The sequence below is a fragment of the Carcharhinus amblyrhynchos genome, chromosome 10, assembly GCF_965287045.1.
Source record: "Carcharhinus amblyrhynchos chromosome 10, sCarAmb.v2.hapA, whole genome shotgun sequence".
In the NCBI taxonomy this organism is placed as follows: domain Eukaryota; kingdom Metazoa; phylum Chordata; class Chondrichthyes; order Carcharhiniformes; family Carcharhinidae; genus Carcharhinus; species Carcharhinus amblyrhynchos.
In genome coordinates, this window is record NC_137333.1 from 32,027,346 (window position 1) to 32,050,702 (window position 23,357).

General features: G+C 40.1%; 1 protein-coding gene across 4 annotated transcripts in view; it reads right to left on the minus strand.

The window, feature by feature from the left end:
- Positions 1 to 389: 389 nt before the first annotated feature.
- myo16 (myosin XVI) overlaps positions 390 to 23,357 on the minus strand; it is a 427,405-nt gene continuing 404,437 nt past the window's right edge. For 2 of the 4 annotated variants that reach the window (XM_080196874.1, XM_080196875.1), the window contains exons 24-26: positions 14,496 to 15,680; positions 3,063 to 3,227; positions 390 to 2,247 (exon numbers count right to left, since the gene is read on the minus strand). In XM_080196874.1, coding sequence (XP_080053000.1) covers positions 2,150 to 2,247; positions 3,063 to 3,227; positions 14,496 to 15,680 — 1,448 coding nt within the window. In that variant the 3' untranslated portion in view covers positions 390 to 2,149. Of the gene's footprint in view, positions 3,228 to 14,495; positions 15,681 to 23,357 lie in introns of all 4 variants that reach the window. The other 2 variants (XM_080196876.1, XM_080196877.1) reach the window with 2 other exon arrangements.

The following is a 23,357-nucleotide window of genomic DNA, read 5'->3' on the forward strand; positions in this document are numbered from 1 at the left end:
GGTGATGGCCAGATCAGGAATGCCTGATCTGGGATCTTGACAGCTCACACCCTTAAAGACAATCCTGAACATCAGATAGACAGCCCAGGAATGGGGTTGGGAATCCCAGAATCAGCATTCCTCTATTTTTAAAGGATTCTGAGTGATCCAAACCTATGACAATCAAACTTTCTTCACTGTTCTGTATTTTAAAAATTACACCTGCACTGTGTAATAAATAAATTGTAATAGTATTGAAATTCAGGGGAAGTAGAGCCATGACAAAAAGCATTTTCTACAATCCAGAAACTGATATATCTATCCATTTAATTTATCTGAACTGAAAAGAAACATACACTGAAATATATTCTTTTTATTGAAAATGCAATTCATCAGAGATAAGACACTGATAGAAATTTTAGACCAGAATTTGATCAATAATATTACACTGGAAATTACAAAAGCAATGTGTTACTAAAATAAGCAAGGACTCAAAATCAGTTTATTTGACTGCAAAAATCACATCACCCGAATGAAATGCAGTCTTCCTGAAAGATAGATCCAATCTGAAATGAAAAAGCACCAAAACAACAAGCAAAAGAGGCAAGTATGCCCCAATATGTTACCATCAAACACAATTAGATTATAAACAAAATTTATGACACAACATAAATATATTTAAACATTTGTAAAGTACACATTACATTTTACTCATGTATTTTTTGCACTGGAAGGTTTGAGGGTAGGAAGGGAAAAAGAATTAGATAATTTTTGGGTGTAGTGTTCTCCTTTCTGTTGTTCCATATGGTCAGATGTATAGGGATATCAACTACGACCAGTTTTGCTTATTCATCTTTTCAATTACCAGTCAGAGAATTAATGCATTTCAGTATTTACTATAATTACCATAATTCTACAATGTGAGTTCAGATCTCAAATATCTATACAGTGAAAGCCATTTGAAGAGTGAAATCTATCTTTGTGAAGCTCAGAGAAGAAAAGGACATTAAATAGTGAAAAATTCCATTTTGTTGCTTTTGCTTTTCTCACCTCCTGATCACTCCATGAAATAAACCATAACTCAACTCAGATTCCAGCATTGTTCCTGATTCAGGAGCTTAGAAGGAAAGAGGAGAATTATAATGCTTCTTGTAGTCATCCAGTTCAATATTTCATCAATAGCAAGGCAGCGTTGAACAATTGGCAAGGCCTAAAACCATTAGTACCTTAGATTGCAAAGGTCTGCATCAATGGCAAGCCAGAACAGAGAGGATCAATAACTATCCTAAATTCATCCTCAGGGCCCATGGACATAATTGAGGTGAACTGCGGATGCCAAATGTTTGCCTCACATTTTTGCTGACTCTGAGACGCATGATAATGTATGTGGATAAAGGTGAACAGGAGGGGTCAAGGGCTGATTCACAGAAATAAGCAGTTTTAATGTGCAACGAGGAGCAGTAAATTGCACAAAGCTTTTGGGGCCTTTGTTGAGCAACATTCAGTGATCTTTTTAAAGACATTTCTTAGGATGTTTAGGCATAGAAATATTACTTGGAGCTTCTGGAATACAAGAAATGACTGAGGAAATTTCAGAGTCCAGCTCGAAAGGGGACCATAGCTCACCTTAATATTTCATGTGGCTCAATAAATTTATCAGTGGTCCAGTGGTTCACAAGCAGATGAACTGTTAAAACGGTTATTTTTGCATCCATCTTGTATCTATTATATGGGTGTTCAACGTAGGTCCCAGTATGTGCAGAATGCTAGGGATATTCCAGCATGTTGGACCTCCAATGAGAAACACGTCACCATGGAACGGTTTAAGCATATTCCTCAAAATCACTATCATTCCATTTTACAATTTAGTTTTATTTGGATTCCACTTCATTTTGGCTGTGTAGACATAATTGGGAAACTACGATTGTCCTCAGTGTGATGTTATATCAAAAAGAAAAGAAATAACAGCATGGGATATTCGCATAATATTATTCAACAAGTCCATCTGAAATTTGTTTATCTGGGATTTAAGCAGAGGATGAATGATCTCTTAATACCTCTGCTAATATCGAAGATGAAATTCTCAGAAAACGTCTTGGCACAGTCTTGTTCAATCAGAGCACAGAAAATCAGGAAAAGAAATAAGCAGCATGAATCCATAGTGTTGGCCTCAGTTTCCGATTCTCCAGTCCATGTTTCTGTCAAGTGAGACTCCATGCTGGGAATTCAATCGTAATTCCTGAAAATTTACTCCACGGAGTGAGGGATCTGAGACAAATGCCATTGTACATTAGTATCTCATCGTGTAAGTTCTAAGCCCACATGTTTTACTTTACCTTCGTCTCGCTTTAAAGGTGAGATATAAGAGTACAAAATCTCATCAGTACATTTTTTCAGGTCATTTTTACATGGAACTGGAATGAGCTTGTAAGCAGATGGCATACTTCCCCCGTGAAAATTTAAGCACCCTTACTATCATGCTCATTTTGTACATCACTCATGTCTGTTGAAAGCAAAATAATTATAGGCCAACTCAGGTATCAAATCCAGTGCAGCATCCAACATTTTTGATGGAAAGTTTCAAATGAATGGCATCAAGCTGTGGATGCTAACAAAGTAGGTAAAACCCATGTCCTTCTATTAATGTGAGTTCTGTAAAAAGAGTTTCTGTTGTACACTTAATTAAGGTATTTTAAAAGACCAAGACGAAGGAAACACAATAGATTTCAGCTTTTCATTCTCAAAACTTTGCAACCTTTGAAAAAAATCAGGTTTCCTGATCATAAATACACAAATAGCATGTGCCAGAGAGTCTTACAGCACAGTACTGACTGTTCTGCTACTTCCCATTCCAAACATCCAGGAAATCATGAGAGTCGTGAATTCCCACTCAAGTGTACTTTTAAATGACATGTGTACTGCTGCTCGCAGGCCCTCTAGGATTTTACAACTTTAGAGTACTTGGATCATCGGATCTCGAGGAGAGGCAGAATATGTTTTTTTTTCTGGACAATGTTTTCATTTCCAAATATTCACTGCATGCACAGCTGTAAAATCTCACTGATAAGTGAAATACAAATTACCATTCAAAAGTTGATTCCCATTCTCCACTGCTGGAGCTGCAGTTACCACAGGAGACAAGCTGGTCAAAGGATTATTAGCATTTCTATCCTGCGTCTCTGATATGCTCCCTATTCCACAGTTTTCTTCTCTGTTAGACAGACTCAGGCTACCTTCATTATTTGTGCCTAATAAACGACAAATAAAGACAAAAAAGTAAAATTAAAGAAACTGACAGCATATTTTCCATAAATGTTTCAATCTTACAAACACTACAATTTTAAAAAAATCAGAAAATGCAACATTGTCAAGCTAACAGATTTGAATATTATACAGGTGGTGCTGTATCATTGGGGAACAGATATACCCCTGAGTAGAAAGGAGCCTTACAGCAATATTGCAGAACAGCTTTGAAGAATTTATTCAAAGATAACTGACTCATTTTATGTCAATCCTGGAATGAAGCAAAGAATTTAAGAAACCCTATTAATCATAGAAACATGGTAGCTTATTTTAAGAAACTTTCCATAATTGAGCAACGTGATTTATCCCCTCCACCTTTCACAAAAGAGCCTAATCTGTTTGTTATTTGCAGCTTTTCTTTTAGCATCAGGAGGTGCTTCAGGTTTCAGTTTAGGAAGAAGGGTTGGAATTTGAGAAGGATGCCATGTTGAAAATTCCAGCTTGAGGAATGAGGAGGATATTGTCTAAAAATAAGCCAAGTCCATTATTTCTTATACTCCATGTATCATGGGCAACTCTGCTATTGTGGTTAATGATAAATGTCTGGATTGTCTTGCTTTTCAGCCAAGGCAGAGGTAAGCTCTGTCTCTCACCTTTTAAAAGGATGAAAGTAGTAAAAGAGACATGAGAAATAGAACATAGAACATTACAGCGCAGAACAGGCCCTTCAGCCCACGATGTTGCGCCGACCAGTTAAAAAGCAATGACCCTCTAACCTAAACCAATCGCTTTCCATCCATAAACCTATCCACGGATCTCCTAAACGCCCCCAAACTAGGCGTATTTACAACTGCAGCAGGCAGGGCATTCCAATCCCTCACCACCCTCTGGTAAAGAACCTGCCCCTGACATCCGTCCTATAACTACCACCCCTTAATTTAAAGCTATGCCCCCTCGTGCTAGCTTTCTCCATCCGAGGAAAAAGGCTATCACTGTCCACCCTATCTAAACCTCTAATCATCTTATATGTTTCAATAAGGTCCCCTCTTAGCCGCCTTCTTTCTAACGAAAACAACCTCAAATCCCTCAGTCTCTCCTCATAGGACCTCCCCTCCATACCAGGCAACATCCTGGTAAACCTCCTCTGCACCCTCTCCAAAGCCTCCACATCCTTCCTATAATGTGGGGACCAGAACTGCACACAGTACTCCAAGTGTGGCCGCACCAGAGTTTTGTACAGTTGCAACATGACGCTGCGGCTCCTAAATTCAATCCCCTTACCAATAAACGCCAAGACACCGTATGCCTTCCTAACAACCCTATCTACTTGATTCCCAACTTTCAGGGATCTATGTACACATACACCTAGATCCCTCTGTTCATCCATACTATTCAGAGTCCTACCGTTAGCCCTATACTCTACACATCTGTTATTCCTGCCAAAGTGAATTACCTCACACTTTTCCGCATTAAACTCCATCTGCCACCTCTTGACCCAGCTCTGCAACTTGTCCAAGTCTCCCTGTAAACTATGACACCCTTCCTCACTATCTACCACACCTCCGACTTTGGTGTCATCAAATAGGAACAGAAGTCGGCCATATGGCCCTCAAACCTGCTCAGTTAGATCATGGTTGATTCGTCTCAGCTCCATTTTCTTGCCTATTCTCCATACCCTTGACTCCCCATCTTATTCTGAAACTATGACCCCTCATTCTAGGCTTCTCCATGATGGGTGACATGTACTCAATGTTTACCCTGTCAAGTTCCCTCAGAATCTTAAATATTTAATTAAAAATCTCCCATGAGTATAAGTCCAACCCACTCAACCTTTCCTGATAAAACAATGCCTTCACCCCAGAATCAACCTGGTGAACTTTGAACTGCCTCCATCACAAGTATTTCCCTCCTTAAATAAGGTTAGCCAAACTGTAAACAGTACATTAAGTATGCTTTCAACAACATCTTGTATAGCTTCATCAAGACTTTCCTACTTTTGAACTTCATTCCCTCTTGTAATTAGAATTAAAATTCCATTTGCTTCCTAATTACTTTATGTACCTCTAAGTGACAATTTTGCAATCCGTGTACAGATTCCTTTGTAGAATCCATAGAATCTCTACAGTATAGAAGGAGGCCATTCAACCCATCGTGTCTGCACCGACCACAATCCCAAGGCCCTATTCTTATAACCCCACAAATTTTCCCTGACACTAGGGTCAATTTAGCATAGCCAATCCACCTAACCTGCACATTTTTGGACTGTGGGAGGAAACAGAAACACCCACAGAAAATCCGCACAGACACGGGGAGAAGGTGCAAACTTCATACAGATAGTGACTTGAGGCCGATACCCTGACACTGTGAGGCAGCAGTGCTAACCACTGTGGCACTGTACTGCATTTACTGCAGCATTTTAAATAATATTTTGAAATATAGATGTTCATTTCTATGTTTTGACCTTGCCTCTGCCTTGCCTTACCGAAAACCTGTTGCTGTTGGATTCTGTGTGTTTAGTTTTCCATGGGAAACAGATTAGCTGTCCAGGTTTAAAGGAGATATGTTGTGTATAAAGTTAGGTTCACATAAGATCTAGGTGTTTATTTTATTTTTGTTTTGTTTCTTTGCTGGTTATTCAAAGGTCTTGAAATAAACATTAATTTTTATGTTTTATTTAGACAACTGGCTGAGTTGTTGAACTGAGTGAACTTCACCCCACCTTGCACAATCCCCACCTAGCATGATGGGGCAGCACGGTGGCACAGTGGTTAGCATTGCCACCTCACCAGCAGGGACCCGGGTTCGATTCCCGGCTTGGGTCACTGCCCATGTAGAGTTTGCACTTCCTCCTCGTGTCAATGTGGGTTTCCTCCGAGTGCTCCTCTTTCCTCTCACAGCCCAAAGATGTGTGGGTTAGGAGGATTGACCATGCTGAATTGCCCCTTAGTGCCAGGGGTACTAGTTGGAGTAAATGCATGGAGTTATGGGGATAAGGCGTGGGTGGGATTTTGGTTTGGTGTAGACTTGATGGGCCGAATGGCATCCTTCTGCATGGTAGGATTCTGTGAGGAAAATTTACATCCTATTTGGTGTCAGCTCACAGTTCCCGGGACTAAAACCAGTTCTATCTTTAAGAAAATGCAATTAGTTGCAATTATGAAACCCAGGGGAAAATTGAAATAAACAGTTAAACTGCTGGGTCAACAGACTTCAGGTGACTATCAAATAGATATTCCCTTAAACAGCAATATATAAATGTTTCAGCAGATCCAATGTGTACTTCAAATATATATTGAGTTCTGGCAAATTTTTCAGGCAGTGAGACTGCAGAATGAAACATGAACTTCATCAATATGTTTCTTTTGAAGCTTTAATAAGCCTAGCACATGTCATGTGCATGTGTTGTCAGTCCAACAACCTGCTTCCCTTATGCTACAGCTGACCTCAATGCCAAATAATATGGAGTGCGTGTTCATTGTACTTCAAGACTGTAAGGTACTATACTACCGACTCAGGGAGCGGTCGTTTGATGCATTACTCGCAGCATGTAGGAACTCATCCACAAATGTACATTATAGTCATTTAATTAGGGATTTGTTATTTTTATTAGAGTTAGCAGCAATGAGGTTACCAAAATAAATATCCCCCACACTTTAGATGTAACATCTGTGCAGTTAAGTTTTATGTAATTCTTAAAATCATTTAACTAGTTGTGCAATTGGTTCTTAAGGAAAATGCAATCATTCTTTCCATATTATGTTATCTATTAAATTTCAGCTGGGCAGTGCAGTGCGTAGCTGCTTCTACTTTCTCAGGAGACTAAGGAAATTTGGCATGTCTGCTACAACTCTCACCGACTTCTACAGATGCGCCATAGAAAGCATCCTTCCTGGTTGTATCACAGCTTAGTATGGGTCATGTTCTGTCCAAGACTGCAAGAAACTACAACAGGGTATAAATGAAGCCCAGTCCATCTTGCAAACCAGCCTTCCATCCATTGACACTGTCTACATTTGCCGCTGCCTCTGAAAAACAGCCAGCGTAATCAAGGACCCCACACACCCCGGATGTACCCTCTTCGACCTCCTTTTGTTGTATGAGATCACCTACCAACCGACTCAAAGAACAACTTCTTCCCTGCTGCTTTTGAATGATCTTTCTCTACATCCTAGCTATGACTGTAACACTACATTCTGCACTCTCTCGTTTCCTTCTCTATGAATGGTATGCTTTGTCTGTGTAGCGCGCAAGAAACAATACTTTTCACTGTATCCCAATACATGTGACAATAATAAATCAAAACAAATCAGAAAGTTCTGTAGGAAAGCTGAAGATTATCTACATCTCGAGTAATGCAGAAATATTCCATTTACCAGAACACATTGCTAATTTTAGAAAGATAGCATTTACCAGTCAAAATGGCAGTACTTTGTATACGATATCTGTGCATATATTTTGAAAATATGAATAATTTGGGACATCCCCATATTAAAACTGGGGATGTTAATAAATTAAGTAAGTGAAAAGGCATTGTGCAGGCTGTCGGACATATTTATAGGAAACAAGAGCAGGGATTGTGACACAAGGCCAACAATATGTTTTTATATCGTGTCTGTAACATGGTAAACTGACCAATGGCTCTTCACAAAAGTATGATCAGAGTCGTATATGTGAAGTATTCTTTGGAATAATGAGGCCTCCTGCGCACTAAAGTGAACAATGAACTTTTGTTTTTGCTGGCCACATTTCACGCACCAAGAAGAACTTTGAAAAATTACATATGAACCTATGAATTAGGAGCTGGTGTAGGCCACAAGCTGCTCTGCCATTTAATAAGGTCACAGCTGATGTGTTTGTGATTCAAATCCCACGTTCTCTGATAATCTTTGACTTCCTTGCCTAACAAGAATCTATGTACCTCTTCCTTAAAAATATTCAATGAACCCACTTTCTGAGGCAGAGAGTTCCAAAATTGGACAATCTTCTGAGAATATAATTGAACCCCACTTGCAGTTGCCTCCTGTGCTGACCCTGTGGATTTTCCCATTTTACCCATTTCTAGCTGCCACAAAAGGCAATGTTTCTGAGAAACCATCACTTAAACTTCAACATGGGCAACCTGAATCATGCAAAGTCCACACTAAGGCCCACCCTCTCCACCAAGCATCACACCCATTGGAGACAAAGAACAAAGAACAAAAACAGCCCGGGAAACAGGCCCTTCGGCCCAACGAGCCCACGCCGCCAGCACCACGATAACAGAGGTCCACAAACAACCCCCGCATCGCCCCTCACCTGACAAACTGCCAGGACTCAATCCCTGGCCCTCGAGAATGACATAGCCAGTGCCCCCACATCCTCTCCAGTTCTCCCTCTCCAATTGATTCCCTGTAGGGTAGTGGCGAACCAGTGCGCTCACCTCTGATATGCCCTTTAGAAAAGAGGTTGTCAGGGTCACGGTTTAACAGAGTTGTTGCAAATCACACTGGTGCAACGCTACATCAGCACATTTTAAATATTCAGTGAAGGGGAGAGCGATGGCAGGCTGGTTCATTAATGATCTTATAATTTATTAAAATGAGGTTTCTGACTTCCTGGGCAGGAACCTCATTGTGCCATGGGCAGAGGGCATGGAAAATCGGGAAAAGAAATCTCGCTGGCAAGAATCTAATTTTCTAACTCTCACAAGGTTTTGGTTCCGCATCGCTGTTTATGCTGATGACAAACACATGCTTAAAATTCTGTCCAGTATTTGAGATGTAGTTCCATCAATGCCCTGTATAACTGCAGCTTAACATCCTTACTTTTACATTTAATTGCTCTGTCATTAGTCTTCATAATTATAATGCTATATCTGCAAACTAACTTTCTGTGACTCATGTACAAGAACACCTAGCTCACTTAGAATTCAGCAGATGTTCTCCTTTTAAGCAGTATTTTGTCTTTATTCTTCCTGCAAAGTGAACAACTTCACATGTTCCCACATTGTACTCCATCTGCCAGATTTCTGATCACTTATTCAATCTATTGAAATCCAACTTCCTTATGTCCACTTCATAACATACTTTCCTAACCATCTTAATGTCATCTCCAAATTTAGCTACTATGCCCTCACTTCCCTCATCAAAGTCATTAACATGAGGACCCAGCTCAGACTGTTGCTGGACTCTACTGGTCACATCCTGCCAATCAGAAAAAAGACTCATCTAGGCATACACTCTGATTTCTGTCAGCAAGCCAATCTTTTATCCATGCTGATATGTTACCCCTTACACTATTAGCTCTTATTTTGCATAGTATCCTTTGATGTGGCACTTTACAGTTGTCTTCTGGAAATCCAAGTATGGTATGCCTACAGGCTTCGCTTTATCCATACTGTGTGTCACTCCTCCAAAGAACCCCAATAAATTTATTAAACAAGATTTCCTTTTCACAAAACCATGCTGACTCTTCTTGATTACCTTGCGTTTTTCTCTGTGCACATCTATAACCTCCTTAAAAGATCGATTTTAACAACCTTCCTCATGACAGATATTAAACTAAGTAGCGTATAGTTTCATTTTCTGCCTCTTTCCTTTCTTGAATTGTATTTGCTACTTTCCAGTCTGATGGAATCTTTCAAGAATCTGGCGAATTTTTCAAAATTAACACAAATACACCTACTACTCCATTAGCTACCTATTTTAGGATCCTAGAATGAAGTCACTCAAGACCTGGAGGCTTGTCAGCCCACAGTTTCATCAATTTGCTCAGTACTACTTCATTAGTAATTGTAAAAACTGTGGGTAGAATCTTCCACTCAGTGCAAACAGTGCTGGTTGAAGTGAGAAAAGTGGCGTGCAGCTGGGCTGACTCTCCAGATATTTCGGCACTCTGTGCACAAAAAATATGGAGGTGTGATCCATGCCGTCACGTTGACAAGGTGGAGCCGGGGCAAGGGCATGCCCTTCTCCCCTTTACCTATTTGCACCTGGAACGTTCCCCTCAACTGCTTCAGATTTTACAAAAAGCAGTTGTAAACCTCACTGACATGACGTCGTGCTGGCTGGGAGGAATTCTAAATGTTGTGGTCGTGGGAAATGGGTGGGGGCTGATATGGCAGAGAAGTCCGCTAATCATTCTAAATTTATCAAATGTTTTGAAATGTTACATCATCAGCAAGGGGTTGGGAAAATCAGAAAATGAGATCTTGCTGGTGTGAATCTCATTTTCTGATTCTCATGAGATTTTGCATCTGCATCGCTGTTTGTACTCGCAGTGGGTACAATTTCACACCCTGCTACTCCTATGGTGCATCTCACACACACAATTCATGAACAGCAATTGCACATTCTCTTTATTTTCTAGTTGGTCATGGTGTGCACTGGGACAATGGCACACTTTGAAACCTGTAGTTCCACAGGAGAATAGTAAAAACTCCAACTTCGATAATCCTTTCTCCCCCTCACAGCAAGCTGAAAATTCCCACTACCTGAGGCCTAAGTGGCTGTCACCTCCCAGCCAATACAATGGACAAGCTTAGAAATAAAATTGTCCACCTAACAGCTATATGATCACTTAACCAACTCTCAGGTTGAATTTGCAACTTTGCTTTCAGAATGTGTAATGCTTTTTGTCAGATAAGAAATGTTCGTTTTATTTACACATAGTGCCCTGAATGAGAAAGAAAAATGGCTGCCAAAACCAGCATGAAAAATGATTGGAAAGATGTGATTAATGTGGTGGCTCCAGATGGTTAGATTTGAAAATAAGCAATTGAATGAAACTATTTAATTTCTCCAACAGAGTCTCGCTTGAGAATGCAAATTGGAGAAAAGGGCTGGAAAAAATGTAGTGCTGTGAATTAGGATTGCTAACCACAATACTTCATTGCGCAATTTGTCCATGACTCTAGAGTATCAAATCAAAATAAGATAAAAACTGTTCTGTTATTACAAAGGATGTGTTGGATCAAAATTGTAAGTGGACAAGTGATGGCAGATTAAATTCAAAGCCAACAAATATAAAATATTGATTAAGTTTTACAGTGCCACAAGTTGCTTACATTAACACTGCAGTTAAGTTACTGTGAAAATCCCCTAGTCACCACACTCCGGCACCTGTTTGGGTACACTGAGGGAGAATTTAGCATTGCCAATGCACCTAATCAGCATGTTAAGTGCATTGGGAGGAAACTGGAGCGTCTGGGGAAAACCGTATAGATATGGGGGAGGATGTGCAGGCTCAGCACAGACAGTGATCCAAGCCAGGAATTGAAACCAGGTCCCTGGCACTGTGATGCAGCACAGTCAACCACTGTGCCATCATGCCATCCTAAAATAAGCAATATAATTATTCCCTGAATGATCTTAAAATCAGTGTGGCTATGGAAGTCCGAGAAGACTCAAAAGAATGCACCTGAATCTCACCAGGCTGACATAACTAGCATTGCAAGACAAGCTTAAAGTAGTAGGAATGTCATGAGGATTGGGACTCACATTACCTGGAACCTGCATTTAGCAAAGTGCTGCAGTGAATATCACTTGGAGAACAATCACCCTTTCAAGGATTATCTTTGCAAGCTAGACATGTGGAGGTGTCAAATGAAATGGAAGAGTAGGTTGCACCGGGAGAAAAAATGAACCATTTGTTTTGACAGTACTCTCTTGGAGCACCTACCTGAAATGATATTCGTGACAGGAACACTTTTCAGGCACTCCAGCTACATTAGCCAGAGCTTCATAAATTTGAATGGAGCCTTGTATGTGGTTAGCATGTAGGCTCAATGAACTAGATTTAGTGGTGTTGTATGTTCAGTAGGCTTCAAGGTTTAGTACCAGATAAATAGGTCACTGTCAGAATGTTCCAGTGTTTTGGATGCTTTGAGGCATTAAAAAGATCAGTCCATTCTTTCAGCACCGGTCATTATCAGCCCTGTGAAGAACAAACCAGTAGTATAGCACAGTGATCTTCAGAGCCAGGGTGGCTTTGGATATCACCTTAGATAGGAATTAAAGATGCTAGCCATTTAAAACAGAGTGGTTGTGCCTGGTGATAAAGATGTTGGCAGCCTTTACAAGGACTGCTAACAGTTTTCATGCATATATTTGACTTTGAAAAGGTTGTTCAGGTAACAATTTATGCTCATTTATTCTGTTGAAACTATCAGCAGATAAACTGGCCATGCAGAAATTCAATGCACGCAGATTTCTTGATTTTAATCTGCTTTCCACAATGGTGCCATATAACAGGCAATTTGGGATAGACAATAAATGGTACTTAACCAATGACATTCTCATCTAATAAATAAATATATAAGTGCAAGTTCTTTCTTTCTTTCATTAACAGCTCATAGCTCAACTAAAGTGAAGATATTTAAATTGGTCTTGTGCAACTATAAGGTACAGAAGTAAATGATCTTTTATGTTTAGCACTTAAAATTCTTTTATGTTTTCCAATCATTCCCTCTAATTTGAAAAGCTATTGATGAAATTTGTTTTAAAAAAGGATTCTCTTAATACCCTTCAAGGCAACATATCTTCTGGAATTCTTAAACCTCTGAGGACTTAACTTACCATTAAGCTAGACTTGCCATTTCTGATATCTTTGCTGCACATAAAAGATCATTTATTCTTATATCTTCTACTTTGCACAAAGACCAATTTAAATACATTCATTTTAGTTGAGCAATGAACTGTTTAATGAAAGAAAGAATTTGTATTTATATACTTCCTTATTTATTTGTTGGTCCCACAGTTATCAATGGTGTTTCCCAATGAACAACCCCTTGCTGCTGGAAAACCAATGGCAGAGGTGCACAGTTGGCAGGACTGTTAGATCCCGATGGAATAAATAGCAGCAAAATTTCGGCATTAGTATATGTGGCAATGAATGAATTTATGACTTGTCATCATGAGAAAAGGAGGAATGGAATGATGTTGTAGATAATTATTGTCATCAACCAACTGTTATTTGCTGTTCTGAAAATAGCTATGCATCCACTACTATAATGGTACACTGACACGTGCTGACAACTTGATCCAAGGGGCAAATAGGATTTTGGGTAGTGATCGTTGCTGATGGAACTGGTGACTGCCTTTTGCACCATGTTTTTGAAGGCAATCACTGACAGTTTCGGAGCTGCTCCTGTTCTACCAGTGAAATCTACTATGGCAAGAACACTGTTTACATGATAAACAGAGAACAATTAGATTCAAAGAAATTCCCAGCCAATTGCTTTATGAGGTTAACACAAATGTTGTTTTTCATAAGCACTAGGAGACTTATTACTTGTGTTTGAAAGGGAAATATGGAAAGCTAATAGGTATAGCTATTGTGTGGTTACTAAACATCTAGGTAAAATTAAAGTTTTCTTTTTCCCATACGTGCTTCCCCTAGTAAACACTTAAAGCTTTCTTCCTGTTTATTTTGTTTGTCGCACTTGTAGAAAATGCATTTATTAATCAAACCCAAACTTCCTGCAAATATTATTTGAAGAATCATTCTCTACATGGAAAGAAGCAGGAAAGTGGCTTGACATTATTTTTCCAGCAATGAGCAGCATCAATGAAGGACGACTGGTCCTTTATCAAATTTCTGTTTGTGGGATACAACTGTCTGCAATTTGATTTGTTTGCATATTTGCCTCTGCAAATTTAAAACTAATCAATCAGAGAAGACAACTTTGAGATATCTTAAAGATGGGATAGGGTATTTTATGGTATTAAAAGATATTTTATGAATACAAGTATGTCCTCTGATTTATTTATTAGGTGGGGATATTTATTTTATGCCTGTCTATATAAATCAGTGAAATGTCTGGAGCCTATTAAAAAGAACTTGCATTTATGTTGCACTTTTCATAACCTCAGGATGTCCCAAAGTGCTTTCCAGTCATAGTTGTAACATAGAAAAATGTAGCAAACATTTGCAGTCAATGTGGTCCCATAAACAGCAATGAAATATGCAACTAGAAAATCTGTTTTACTTTCCTGAGGATTAAATATTGGTGAGGACACCAGAAAGAACTGTGTCTTCTTTAATAGTGCTTTGGGATCTTTCACATCTATGTGAAACAGAAGATGTTTTGTCCGATAGTTGATGCCCTTGACAGTGCAGCACTTACCACTTTGTGAAATGCTGCATTCGATGCTTATGTCACTTGAGTGGAGCTTGAACCTATTACTTTCTGGCTCAGATACTAAACCAGGTCTAAGACCACTGGTCAGACAAACCTGGCTCCCCATAATACAGTAGACTTCTCAGATTTATTATACGTAAGTTAAATTACTCACTTGCTTGCTCCCGTATCTTCCTTCCTGCTGCTGACTTTCGCAGAAGACTTCGGCCTGAGCTGAAAAGACTGTTCAGCTCATCAAGAGGGCTGGTAATTGGCCTGGCAATAGTGGAAGAGTAAGGAAATAATAATGCATTCCCTGCTGAGGAGGAAACATTCTTTCCAGGTTCTGTCCTGCAGGTTTTTACTGGTGAGCAAGGCAATCTTGTAGAGTTTGTAGAAGTTCCTCCTTGTAAGGGAGGTTTCTGAGGTACTTTGGGAACATCTGTGCTCAAAACTACTTTTCCTGTATTGGCAAAACAAGAGGCAGAAGTGTCTGGTGGGAAAATAAAATGTGAAGCTTGCCTGTAGGGAGGGGTGGGAATTAATGGAAGAGGAGGAGGTGTTGAGGGAGGAGACATCTTTCCTGATATACGGAACACACCCAGGCCAGGAGACGCTGGTGGCTCACTTTCTCCTATTTGATGGCTTGTGTATTGTTGAGAGGCAGGTGGTATGCCATCTGATTGCACAGAGTAATTCAAATTTGTTTCCAGAACTGGCAACCTTTTGACCTCAAGGGGAGTAAGGGGTGATTCGTCAGAAGCAGGGGAACACTGCACTGGTGTCGGAGGGAACACCAGCAGAGGGGGTCGATGTGGGAGGAGGTTTGGAAATGGTGGTGGAATGTCACATACTGATTCCTGGCAGCCTGTCATGGTTGGGCTGCCTGTTCTGAAATCCTCAGGCAATGTTGGCGTTTTCAGTTCTGCACAGGATAGAGGACAAGCTGCTGGCTTTGCAAAGATTGAAGCACCTGAACTGCCTTCTAGCAAACAATATTTCATCTCTTCGTAAACAGATTCTCCTTGATCAGGACTGTCCACCTCTGTCAGATAATTTCCACCTGCTCCTCCAGTCCCTCCCATTTCTATATAAACAGGTTCCACATCCTCTTCCTGTGACAGATGGAGACTTAACATGCTGTAGTGGGGCCCATCAGCAGATGCTGCTCGTTGAATAGTTCCAGTGCAGTGAGCTGTTTTAGTCTTTGTGCTTGTGAATTTAGATGCAGATGGTTTCCTTATGTAGATTTCTTCATACGAACCAGTCAGTCGAGTGTTGGGGCTTCTTTTGGGCTTTGGCGGAGGAATCTTTTTCATTGTGCTGTAATCATCGCTGTGAGGCCTTGGCTTAGTCAGAACTGTGGATAAAAAAAAATAGGTCTATCAAAAAAAAATAGTTTCACTTCCTATGGATCTGCTTTATTTAAATGTTCGTAAATGAAATAGGTGTCAAAGTAGTTTAATTTTCATGGAGCTTTTTAAAAAGTTTGTATTATATATTTGCCCCTTCTTTCAGCCTCTTTTTGGTTGAGTGCAGTTTCAAAGATTCTAGTGCTTTTAATACTCCATTTTGTTTGCCATTGGTGCATTTTAGTCATCTCGTCATTCTATGTCAGTGTGTGGAAGTTGGGAGGAGGGATAAGGTGTGGTGGCTGGACCAACACACTACACCCAAGCTTATTCCTATTTCCATCTGCAGTCCAATAATTTTCAGCAGGAACCTGTATATGCAATTAGGTGCAGGAACCCTGGTCAATATTCTCCCCCTGACTAGAGCTGTCAAACTTCCTTTTGATTGTCATGGAGTCACCAAAAGTTAAAGATTAATCGCCAATGTTACAAGCACTGCTGGTGAAGAAACCTCAAGTTGCTGTATTTTGAAGGTTGAGGATCCAATTTAAAGATTTTCCCATGGCATTACATAAGTCGGAGAACAGAAGAGCTAATCTGGTGAACAATGTGCAAGGAAGGCAGCTGGATAGAAACCATCACCAAGACTTATGTGTGGTGGGTTGAAATTTGGAACTGGTGGGAAGCAGATCTATTGTAAAAGAAAAAAAAAATTGTACAAGTTAAGGTGAAAAAAGGCTCATAAATGGATCTCAGGACAGGGAAAAAGGCAAAGGCCACTACAGGAGTCTAGGAATAGACTGGGGGTTGATCTCTGCTAATTGAGCCTAAACCTTCGAGTATGATTGGTGTTCATTATTAGTTTCCAGATAATGAGCAGAATTGTCAGAGCTAAGAAATCTGGAGCCATTTGAAACTTGCAGGACAGACCTGATTCTGGGATTCTACACCATTACAGGCACCCTCAATTTTTGCTGATCTAGGCTAAGGTTACAGGCAAAAAGCCTGCACGCAGTATTCTCAACAAAGTCAACTCCATTGTTGGGTCAGAAATTCAAAGCCTCACAATTTTCATTGAATCAGGCCAGTTTCTTCATGACTCATGGTTCCCCCATCCTCAGAGGAGTCATGGAGCGGACTTTTCCCACTCTGCCTACCACGGGAATCGTAACGGGTGGGGGCAGACCCGCTCGTTGACCTTAAGTGGGAATTTAAGATCTTGGAATGTGGCCAGAAAATCTCACCCATGAACTATAGGCCCATTCACCCAATGTAAACTCTGTGGAGCACCAATGAACCTATAGCTCTAAGTAATGGCATCCGCCTGTTGCTCTGTTCTGAGATTCACTTGTGAGCCTTTCTGTACCTCAGCTTGTTCAAAAGTTATTTTTATTTTACAATGCCTCCTATGTGTGTGGAACTGCTTAAAAACACCCATTCATAATTTCCTTAAAAAAAAGCTACTGTTGCTGCAACTCTATGAAGGTAGTAATCATCCAAACATTTAAGTTATAAGCACTTGACACCTTTTTATCTCATGTAAATAAATATTGATCCATTAACAAAATGCAAAATTAGCTTATTGTAACATCATAAGTCTGTCAATCAGACAAAATTTTCATTTCTTAGCATCTGAGTCAACAAATTTAGGCCAAATTCTCTAGCCATTCATGCCCCTTTACTGCTACCAATTCAAATAGAGAATCTGGTGCTCAGTCAAACCTCTATTCAGTGCAGAGTGACTGGAGAATCTGAGTTGCAGGCAAGTTTGGAGAATCCAGCCCTTGATAGGCAGAAGGATCTGGGTGTACAGGTACACAGATCACTGAAAGTGGCAATGCAGCTGGAGAAGGTAGTCAGGAAGGCATATGGCATGCTTGCCTTCATCAGCCAGTGCATAGAGTTTAAAAATTGGCAAGTCCTGTTGCAGCTTTATAGAATCTTAGTTAGGCTGCACTTAGAATATAGTGTTCAATTCTGGTCACCACACTACCAGAAGGATATGGAGGCTTTGGAGAGGGGACAGAAAAAAATTACCAGGATGTTGCCTGATATGGACGGCATTAGTTATGAGAGGTTGGAGAAACTTGGTTTGTTCTCACAGGAATGACGTAGGTTGAGGGGCGACCTGATAGAAATCTACAAGATTATGAGGGGCATGGGCAGAGTGGATAGTCAGAAGCTTTTTCCCAGAGTGGAAGAGTCAATTACTGAGTTTAAGACGCATGGGGCAAGGTTAAAAAGAGATGTACAAAGCAAGTTTTTTTTCACACAGAAGGCAGTGGGTGCCTGGAACTCGCTGCCGGGGGGTGCAGTGGAAACAAATACAATAATGACGTTTAAGGGGCGTCTTGACAAATACATGAACAGGATGGGAATAGAGGGATATGGTCCCCAGAAGGGTAAGGCATTTCAGTTGCGTCGGACAGCATGGTTGGTGCAGACTTGGAGGGCTGAAGGCCTGTTCCTATACTGTAATATTTTTTGTTCTTTGTCTTTTTATGGGAGTCTGGGCTCTCAACCAAATTCATTACGCAGGTTGGTAAACTTATTACAGTTAAGTAATGAAAGTAACCAATTAGAAAAAAAACACAAAGATATAGCCAAAATAAATACCCCATATTTTACACTAAATTCTAAAAAAACTATTTGCATCTAACTTAGTTATTGCTTTATCTAGGTGGACTTTTTCTGATAGTGGATGTGAGCATGCTTAATTTAGATGAAAGCAAAACTTAAACGTAAAAAACTAAATGTGTACAGGAATTCAACTGTAATTTTTATATGTCACTTGGAGTATTTTGCAGTATTTTAAGGCTAAATGAAGGAGATTGGGTGTTCTGTTTGAGTTCATTGCCAGTGTTTAGCCTATCAGACAAAAAATAGGCATACGGAACAAAATTATAAATGGAAAAAAAAATGAAAATAGAAAGCTGAAATGCAGCTTCTACTTCAGTATATAAAGGAAAAAATATAGTTTAATGAACAGTTATAAATTCTTTGTCCAAACAAGGTGGAGCAAAGATTATCAAAAATATCATGATCCTGGTTAAGAATGAACAATTAATCCTAAGATATCCAATGTGATAATGTCTGTGACAAAGGTAACCTTTCCCTCCTAGTCTTTCTTGACCTATTAGCAGCTTTGGCACAGTCGACCACACCATAATCCTCCAATATGTATCCTCTGTCATTCAGCAGGGTGTGACTGTTCTTATGTGGCTGGGTTCAAATCTATCTAATTGTAGTCTGAGAATCACTTGCAATGGTTTCTCTTCCTGCTCCCACAACATTTCCTCTAGTGTACCCCAAGGATCTATTTTCAGTCCCTGTTACTGTACATTAGCAACATCATAGGAAGGCACAGCTTCTGTTTTCACATGTATGCTTATGACAGCCAGCCCTACCTTACCACAATACTTTTGATTCTTCCACTGTTACTAAATCATCAGACTGCTATTCTAACATCCAGTATTGGATGGGCAGATATGTTCTCCAATTAAGAATTGGGAAAACCGAAGCCATTGTTTTTGGTCCCTAGCTACCAACTTCCTCATCCTTTTGACAGGCAAAAGCCTAAGATTAAACCTGTCTGTTCACAATCTTGATGCTACATTTGATACCGAGATAAGCTTCAAAGCTGATGCTTGTGCCATCACTAAGACTGCCTCTTTCTACCTCTATAACATTATCCAACTGCCTAATCTCAGCTTTTCTACTGCTTTTACAACTGTAAACTTGAAACTACTGCTCTTGTCTTGACTCAGAGCTGGAGTAAAATGTATTATACTGGATACTCGGTTCTGAATGAGTTAATTTTAACTGTTTTATGTGCTGATCATATGCTGTGCATATCAGCACAGGGAATGGTGCAGAATCACATGATTTAGCCATACAGCTAGTTGTAAGATAAATGCCAGAGCAGAAAGATGTGTCCCAATAAAGCTCCTGTATCTTATACCTTTACAGACTCATTAAGCATTTTGTATTAGTCATTAATATAGTACGGTAGAAGCATGTAAAAAAAAGACGGAAAACTCTCCATCATTGCCTGAAAGCTTTGAGAAAGTTCCAAGACTTAACCAGGCAGAAGCATCGCCAAAATGGTATTGGAGATTTGTCTGATATCACACCATGTTGAGCCTTGGAGTGAAGGAAGCTCACTGAGATGTTATATGGGATGGAAGGTTGTTGGATGATATCCTCAGCACAGATTATTGATGAGGGGAAAGCCATGAAGTAATCAAAGCACATTGATACTCTCGCCTCAATCTGAGAAAGAATATTGTTCAGCAGACTTAACTTTAAAAAACATACCCAATATCAAGGGGAAACATACATACACGAGTTGTATGGACTTTTAGAGCACCATGAGTATGGCAGCTTGAAAGATGAACTGAGCAGAGACAGTGTTGGATAATGTCTTTTGACAACTTGCAGTTGAGAGATAATCAAACTTTAATAAAGGCAATTCAACTGAGCAGAAAAGCTAAGGTCAGGAAACAGAATCAAGCTGCAGTTTGAGATGATGGGGGAGCCCTATCTCAAAAGTAGCTGACTCAGTCGAGTATATCAAATATATTAAAAAAGGAAAAGCTATCATAAAAAGCAGGGGAGACAGGAAAAACATCCATCAACGGTCCAAAATAGCTGTTATTAGTGGGGCAGAGGAAAAAGATGGTCCACTTCCAGGCTATGTGCCATAGCAAGAAACCTGCACAGAATACATATATCGGGAAACCTTTAAAAGGTGGCACAATGAATGAAGTAGATGACATCTATGATATTAAGGTGCTTTTCCTGGAAGGGATGGGAACTACTGGAATCTATTAGAATGCTGATATCCTAGTAGTGGGAAACTAGACATGCTTTAAGTTAGACACAGATGCAGCAGCTTTGTTTTTTTTTGATGTTGGAACATGATCAGAGTGAAACTCTCTTCAGCCATCATGGAAAAAACTATAAGTTCAGGGTTGGATATTCAAGAACTCAAGTCAAAGGAGAACTGAAGGCAATCCTCCAACACAAAGAGAACAAAATAACAGAAGCACTGGGCTGAATTTTACAACCCCTGCCAGTGGCAGGAATTTCTGGTCACACTGAAGTCAATGGAATTATGAACAGCTCATCACATTTCCTGATCCATAAATTTGCACCCGTTGTCTGTGATTCAGAACCAGAGTTGCACATTTTTGAACAGGGAGGCCAATACTGACATATATCTGATTCACAGAGTAAAAAAATTAGAAAGTCGAGAAGATCAGCCCAAAAACTCCAAAGCTGAATTTTCAAAACTTTTCGCTGGACGAGGAAAGCTGGAGACAGCATAACACATCAATTTACACCTGGAAATGAAGAAAAGTTGCCAAAAGTAATAAAGTTAACTGACTCTCTGGGTGGGATTTTATGGTCTCGCTCGACCTGAGACCGGAAAATCCCACCCGAGGTCAACGGACCTTCCCATTGTCCGCCCTTGCCCGCTCCGATTCCCGTGGCGGGCAGAATTCCAGTGTCTGTTGAAGCGGGGATTATTTCACTTGTGTTAGAACCAGCAAGCTGGTGCTCAGGGATGGGCCTAGTGCCAAACCCTACAGATCGATCAGAATTTGTGTAAATCTTATCCAGATAAACAAAGTAGTTCAACATGAAGTTCATACTATCGCATCTGTGATGAGAGCTTAGCTAAATTGAGGAAGAGTTTAATCTTCATGAAGCTCAATGCAAACAATAGTTTTGGCAACTATCCCTTAATGAAAAATCCAAGTTGTTGATGATCATCATTCCTCTGTTTGGGACGTTTTGTTTCAGCAGATTACCGTTTGGCATCACATCAGTGCCAGAAATCTTCCAGAGAACAATGTCAAACATCCCAGGACTAGATAGAATCATATATCATATGAATGATGTCCTATCTAAGAGTGCACTCAGAAAGGACCTAACACTAGAGTGTGGGGCTGTCCTATGACACCTAGGGGGAGCAAGGCTTACACTCAACAACAAATATGATTTTCTGTAGCTGACTCTCAAGTTCCTTGGGAATATTGTGGATGTTTTTGGTATCAGAGTTGATCCACAGAAGACGAGCGCAGTCAGGGAGTTTCCAGCTCCTCACAACAGAACAATCCAAAGAGTCATGGATATGATAAACCAAGTGGGAAAGTTCCTGCCAAACCTATCTGTTTGTCAATGAGCCATTATGGCAGCTGTTATCACAAGATACATATGGTGCTGGGAGGAATAACAACAGGATTTTTCTGAGAAAATGAAGAAGAAGCTGATATCGCCTGATATTTTAACTCACTGTGACACTGAGCTACCCACTTTCATGGCTGAAGATTCATTTTCCACAGGACTTGCAGCTGTACTGTTTCAGATGCAGGTGAATAAAAAGCATGGACCAATTTACTTCACATTTGTTCTGGGACTGAGCAGAGGGATTCTCTGATAGAGAAGTAAGCACATATGCTTACGAGAAATTCATAGATAATGTCCTTGGTCTCTACTTGAAGATAAAGACAGGCCACAAACCCTTAGTGACACACTCACATTCTAGGGTCAACGAGGTGCCTCCATGACTACAAAGATTCAGAGTGAGGATGATGAGGTTTGATGCAAAGACAGTATGTTCCATAAAACAGCAGAATAGAAAGATGATTTATTGTGCATCCCAATGCAAAAGCCCAAACAAGGTGAGAAGAACAATAGAAGATAAGAACTAGGAGCAGGAGTAGACCATCTGGCCCTTTGAGCCTGCTCCGCCATTCAATAAGATCATGGCTGATCTTTTTGTCGACTCAGCTCCACTTACCCACCCGCTCACCATAACCCTTGATTCCTTTACTGTTCAAAAATTTATCTGTCCTTGTCTTAAAAACATTCAATGAGGTAGCCTCAACTGCTTCATTGGGCAGGGAATTCCACAGGTTCACAACGCTTTGTGTGAAGAAGTTCCTCCTCAACTCAGTCCTAAATCTGCTTCCCCTTATTTTGAGGCTACGCCTCCTAGTTCTAGTTTCACTCGCCAGTGGAAACAACTTCCCTGCTTCTATCTTATCTATTCCCTTCATAATCTTATACGTTTCTATAAGATCTCCCCTCATTCTTCTGAATTCCAATTAATATAGCTCCAATCTACTCAGTCTCTCCTCAAAAGCCAACCCTCTCAACTCCAGAATCAAACGAGTGAATCTCCTCTACACCCCCTCCCAAAAGTATATCCTTTTTCAAGTAAGGAGACCAAAACTGTACACAGTACTCCAGGTGTGGCCTCACCAGCACCATATACAGCTGCACCATAATCTCGCTGTTTTTTAAACTCCATCCCTCTAGCAATGAAAGACAAAATTCCATTTGCTTTCTTAATTATCTACTGCACATGCAAACCAACTCCTTGAGATTCCTGCACAAGGTCACCCAGGTCCCTCTGCACAGCAGCATGCTGCAATTCTTTTTGCATGCAGCCCTTGTTGAAGAGGTAGAAACATTGTACTAGCAACAACAACAAATCTACTAGCAACAAATCAGCAAGTGAATGAAATCAAAGATGTACAGAAGTCTGATGTATAATGTGCTCAGGTCAGAGAATACTGTGTAAAAGGATGGCCAATCTACATGCCTCACAATCCCAATCTCAGACAATATTATGAACATTGAAAGAGGATACTTCAGCATAGTTGATAATTCAT